The following is a 6,026-nucleotide window of genomic DNA, read 5'->3' on the forward strand; positions in this document are numbered from 1 at the left end:
GAGGAGGAGGAGGAGGAGGAGGAAACAACTTCCGGAGCCTCAAAGTGTCATGTGATAAGAAGCCTTCAAGTCAGCCACACAGCACTGAACATGGTCACTGTCCTAAGCAGTGAAGGATGCACTGGAGTTTTCTTGAAAGGAAGGCACCCCAAGAACAGACCAAAGCTGCTGTCCATTTGGAAACCCAGTGACTTCCCACACCCTCTTTTTAATTCGGACAGTTTTGTTTGCATTACAGGGTGGGGGAGAGTCTTGTGTAGCATGCATACATGTTTTCAGGTAAGGCCTGAAGATGACACTGGATGTCTTGCTCTGTCACTCCATAGCTTGTTCCCTTGAGGCAGGGTCTCTCAACAGACATAGTCTCATAGCCCGGGCTATGTGCCCATCTCTGCCCCCAACCATGCTGAGGTTATAGCATGCCCACATACATCCTTGTTACATGGTTTCTGGAGATTTGAACTTGCATCAGCCTGCTCTTATTCTAAGTGTTTTTAAACTGCTGAGCCTTCTCCCCAGTCACCGCAGTACCATTTCTACTGTAGCTCTTTAGGATTATCTCCGCATACTTGTTCCAGAATTTCTCTGAAATGCATTCAAATGTCTTCCTCTGTGAGGAAACAGGAAATGGGTATTTTAAACCCTGTCAAGGAATGTGTGGTCTGTCTGCCAATAAGGTCACATGTTAATTGCTTACTAATAGGCAGATCGCATTATTGATGAAGTGTTGAAGGCAGCTGAGGAATTCATCCTAAAAAAGCTCTGTGGATATTCTGTCGATGCAACTGTTGCTGACCAGGAAGAAAACAGACTCTTTGGGGAGAGGAAGCCACAAGGATCTATGCCACAGTGTAGCTGCTCTCCCATGAACCAGTCACAAACCATCCTTTGCTTCAATGCTCTGTTGACCAAGTGTCTCTTCTCACTGTTTCTTCCTCGAATTGTGCCTCGTTGCACAGGGTGATGCATGTCCCACCACTTGATGTATGTGACTCAGGAAGGAGGGAGGAAGACATCCATCCAGTCACATACCCTGGCAACCTGAAGTGAGCAGGCCTAACGTGCATGGGTGATAACCCATGGTCACTCCCTTCTGCTCTATGAAGCAAGGCATCTCTCCATTTTCCATAATTTTGTGGTCTCAACATCCTTTCCTACAGTCTCTTTCCATCAAAAGACATCCTACATGGTGGTATGGGGTGAAGAGACAGCTCAAGGACAAGGACCTAGTTGATCTTTAGAACCCAAGTAAGGACAAGGTGTGACCCCAGAACTGGGGAAGATGAAGTGGAGGCTTACCTATGGCTAACTGACATGGTCAGCCTATCATACTTATCCAGGGAAAGATGCCATCTCAAAAAGTAGAGGTCTAGGATAGACAGTTGAGGCTGCTTTCTGATCTCCTAACAGCACGCTCATATGGCCATATACTCATGTGCACCTACACACAAACACATCAGGAGAACAGGAGAGTGGGGAGGACCTCTACTGGAAGAAACACAGTACAGGAGACAGGTGCTGTAATCTTCAGCCCAAATTTCAACACTATTGTCTCACGTGTCCTTATTAAATCTATTTGAACTTCTTGGGCCTTTGTTTCTTAATGTCTAAAATGGGAGAACAAGACCAAAGATCCTGGTGAGCCATACTGCTGTTTGACATGTATTCTGGACTCAGTTGGGGGGATCCATAGGTTCATAGCAATAATCTTCAACCCTGATCTACTTCAACTGCACACCCAACGCAGATTCCTCTTTATTTCTTACCAGTTGGTCTCTGGAGTCAGCCCTGACCCTCAGCAATTGCTACCTGTTCCTTCGTAGTAACTTCCAGTTGACAGTTTCTCTGGCCTGACAGATAGGGTTCTCTCCTCAGTGTTAGTCTGAGGCTATCCTGGAGTGCAAGCTCTCTCTCTTCCCCTCTCTCCCCCCACCTTCTCACCTTTTCTCCTTGGAAGCTTATTTGTTTTCCCTCTCTGCTCTTTTCTTCTCCTCCCCTCCCTTTCTTCCTCCCCCTCTTTTCCTCCATCTCCTTTCCCTCTTGCCGCCCCCTCTCTTCTTGCCACCCTCCCCTCCTGTTCTCTCTCCTCTTGACCTCTTTAGCCAACATCTTAATCTGCTTCTCTTTTTCCTCTCACCTTGTCTTTCTCCCTCTCCTCTTTTTCTTTCCTTCCTTCCTTCCCCTTTCTCTTTCTTCTCTCTTCTCCCCTATTTCTTTCCCCCCACTTTCTTTTCCTCTCCTTTCCCTCCTCCTCTCCTCGGAATCAGCCTTTATATGTATTTGTCGTAGACTGCAATTCAGTTTTCAAGGAATCACCTCAATGAATCCATGTACTATCCTCTATGATTTATTCTCATGCATTAAAATAATGTGCCAGAATGCTTCCTCCCCTCTCCTGCACCTCACATGCCTGTGTCCTAATCCCCTGCACCTATGGGTTTAGAACCTCACATAGCAAGAAAGGCTTGACAAGAAAAATGAAGAATCTCAAGACAGATCTTATTATGGGTTACCTGGGTTGGCTTGATGTCATCAGCAGGGTCTTAAGAGGGGACTCAGATGTACAGAAGCCGTTCAGACAGAGGCATAGGTCAGACGGACATTATTGCTGGAAGGGCCATACAAGAAGACACTGGAGCAGCCTGTTAACTGTGGGAAAGGCTCCTGTGTCCCTGAAGCTTTCAGAAAGAATGTGGCCCTGCCCACAAATTTATGCTTGGCCTTCTGATTTCTAGAACTGAGATAATGTCGATGTGTTTGCTCAGAGGCACAAAGTTTGTAACAAATTGCTAGAACCTGCAATGGAAGTCCACGTGTCCTCACAGAGAGCTCTGGATGCTCCCCTACCCCAGGCAGCCTCCATCCCAGCCTTGTTTCCTCCATCTCTCTCCAGTCTTCCCTAGCAAATCTTTAGGGCGAACTCCCTCACTTACTGGCTCTGCAATCAGTAACAAGTCAGGGCAGCTGGACACTGCCTCCATGGGCTCAGCCCTATGTGAGACATCTACATCACACTTCCCTCCAAACATCTCAGAGGAGTGGGAAGAAAGGCTGTGAGAGACAGAACTTGTGGAAGGACTGCTGCCGTGAAACAGTGTCTTCTGCACACGACAGCATGTTGCACATGTGGGCTCACACGGGCTGTTGTTGGCCTGCACAAGAACTGTACAAGATTTACCACACACGCTGCTATGGTGAAACATGAAAGAGCTCAAAAGACCCTACACCTAGGTGAGTTGATATTGACAGTTGGGGGCTACCTGGGAAGGGAAGGGGAGGGGAGGGAAGGGGAGGGGAGGGAAGGAGAGGGAAGGGAAGGGAAGCAAGAAGTTGGTTTTCTTTCTGATGTAGCTCCTGGTAGGTCAACCATGTTCACCTTAAGGGACAGAATGGAAGCAGAGAAATATCTCATGAAAACACAAGAGGCAGTCACCCAGAGACAGCTGCCAGGGACTGAGCATAGCAGGGCCTTGACCTAGCACAGAAGCAGCTGGCCAAAAGCCCAGAACAGGCAAGGCAGGGTAGCCACATCACAGTGACCACTAGACGGGTCTCTGGGTAGCTGAGCCCTGTGCCTTACTTATCCCTGGCACGCACCATGCCAACAGCCTGGGCATGGGCACCACTTCAGGCATGTGAGAAACTGTGCCAGGCACGCCCGCTGAAACATGAAGGGGCAGCTGAGGACGAGGCCACAGGTTCCTTGGCCACCAAGGACAGACGGCTCTGCTGGGCACTTCCTCAGTGGAAAAGCACTGGATTGGAAATATACCCTCTCACATGGACTTCTAGAAGCCTGATGGCAAGTATCGGCTCCCAGTCCCCATCAAACAGGGGAACAGAAAACTGACACATGGATGTGGTCCTAACGCTGTTTTGTGTGTTTGCGTGTACATGTGAGTGCAAGGACAAGTGTTTATATGTGGAAGCCAGAGGTCAACCTTAGGTATGATACATAGTGATACATACATACATTCATATATACATACATACATACATATATACATACATACTTATAGAGATAAGAGAGAGCTGGAAGACAGAGCTACGTGTGTGTATACAAGTGTGAGTGAGTGAGTACACACCTATATATGCATATCTAGAGTCCAGAGGCCTCTATCAGATATCTTAATCAAATACCCTCTACCATGTTTGTTTGTTTGTTTGTTTGTTTTTCTGAGATGGTGTCTTTCACTAAGCCTGAAGCTAAAGCACATATTTTAGGCTAGAATGAATGGCCAGTCAGCGAGCGGACTCTGCCTCTCTCCCCTACAGTCCCATGATTACAGGAATGTGCTGCTTTGTCTGGGTGCTGGGATCAGAACTTATGTCCACAGGTTTGTGCAGCAAGCACTTTGCCCACCGAGCCATGTCCCCTGCTATGCTAAGATGCATGCTTAACTCACCATTTTGAAAGGCCATTGCTTTTTCATGCAATAAAGACCAGGCATGATACACATGTGTATTTTGGCTCCATAAACAATAAACTGCACTTTCTGTGTTTGAATAGTTCTCTCATATCCAGATTAAAGGCTCAGTGATCCTCATAATGTTTAGCTATAATCCAGTAAAATGTTTTATCTAGGAAGAAGATATTTGATGGAACCTGGGGTTAGAGAGTTTGATCAGTGGAGGAAAACTAGTGGTGTGCAAGCATGAGACGCAAGCATGAGACCTTAGTGTGAATCCCCACTCTGTATGTACAAAGCCAGGTGTGAGTTGCCTCACAGCTGGAATCCCAGTGTCATGCAGGGTAGAGAAAGGAGAATTACTACTAGGGTTTGCTAGCCAATAGACTATCCCCAGATTCAGTAAGATGTCTGGAATGTGATAGAGCAGGCCACCTGATGCCCTCCTCTGCTCTCAGATACACACATAGACATGTACACCCACTGCTCTCATCTGTGCTAAAGTGACCATGCCAGAGAACAGGGCAGGAAGGAGAGATGCTGCACTTCCATTTTCAGGGATCTCTTTCTGTCACCACCAAGCAGTCACCACAGCAAGGACACTAGCAAGCCACATGCCTGGCCCTTGCCCCCAGCCCCACTGAGGCTGGGCCACCTCTGCAGCTCAGGAACTGTCAGAGCCCAGGGGTTTTGCAGAGAGCATTCCTCCTGGGAGTAGTCTCCTTTGGCCTTTAGTGACACATTTCTTCTGCCCTGTCACCAATTGAGGCCAAAAATGAAACGCATTTTCCTACCCCTCCGTGGAAGTGAGTTTATTCACCTCATTTTACACCACAGGTTTCCAAGGGCAGAGCAAACAAACTCAGAAGCTGCTTCCCTCTGCCAGCTTTAAACAGGGCAAAGAATTCTAGTGACCTAGTGTACAATATCTACAAATGGAAATCTGTGCCTTACCTGTTGCCTGTGGGAATCAATGTCTAGAACCATCTGCTCAAACAGCCATTTACCAGAGCAAGCCTCCACCTCATCATATCTCATTCAACGGGTAGAGGAATCAGGTTGGGTCTCCCTAAAATGATCCTCCATTGCATGGGGGCCGGGCAGGACTCGCAGACTAGGCTAGGTGCCTTCATTGCTATTAAAAGCTCTCTTATCAAGCAACAGATCCCGAGCTCCAGAGCCAAGATGCCAAACTTGCCAAAGCTGTCCCTCTCTGAACCGAGTGCCACACTTACCGCTAGGTGCCCAAGGCAATCCATCTCCAACTTTCCCATTCATTGACAGCAACACGAAGTGTACCGAGAAAGCTCAACACTTCTCACAATATGATCTGGGTTTGACTGGGGCCAACAGCGTATTTGTTAAGAGATAGATGAAAGGCGGAGAATGAAGACATCTCTAGGCTGGGAGATGAGTCTGGGGTTGATTTCCTATAGCACAAGAGTGAGGACCTGAATTCAGAATCCCCCACAGAGAACAGTAAGAGTTTGACAGGTGTTCGTCGTCCTCTTCCTCCTCTTCTTCCATCTTCTCTTGTTCTTTTCCCACTTTTACATGTGTATGCCTGTTTTCATTTGTGTGGGCATATGAAACAGGATATATATATATATATATATA

General features: G+C 47.3%; 1 protein-coding gene across 9 annotated transcripts in view; it reads right to left on the bottom strand.

Moving 5' to 3' along the window:
- Nckap5 (NCK associated protein 5) overlaps positions 1 to 6,026 on the bottom strand; it is a 903,226-nt gene that overhangs the window by 569,360 nt on the left and 327,840 nt on the right. Inside the window, exon 1 of one of the 9 annotated variants that reach the window (XM_031380952.1) lies at positions 2,514 to 3,011. The exons of the other annotated variants lie outside the window; for them this stretch is intronic. Within the exon in view, the coding sequence (XP_031236812.1) occupies positions 2,514 to 2,533 (20 nt within the window). The 5' untranslated portion in view covers positions 2,534 to 3,011. Of the gene's footprint in view, positions 1 to 2,513; positions 3,012 to 6,026 lie in introns of those variants that run through there. 9 annotated transcript variants of the gene reach the window in all.

Source organism: Mastomys coucha, unplaced genomic scaffold, assembly GCF_008632895.1.
Source record: "Mastomys coucha isolate ucsf_1 unplaced genomic scaffold, UCSF_Mcou_1 pScaffold1, whole genome shotgun sequence".
NCBI lineage: Eukaryota > Metazoa > Chordata > Mammalia > Rodentia > Muridae > Mastomys > Mastomys coucha.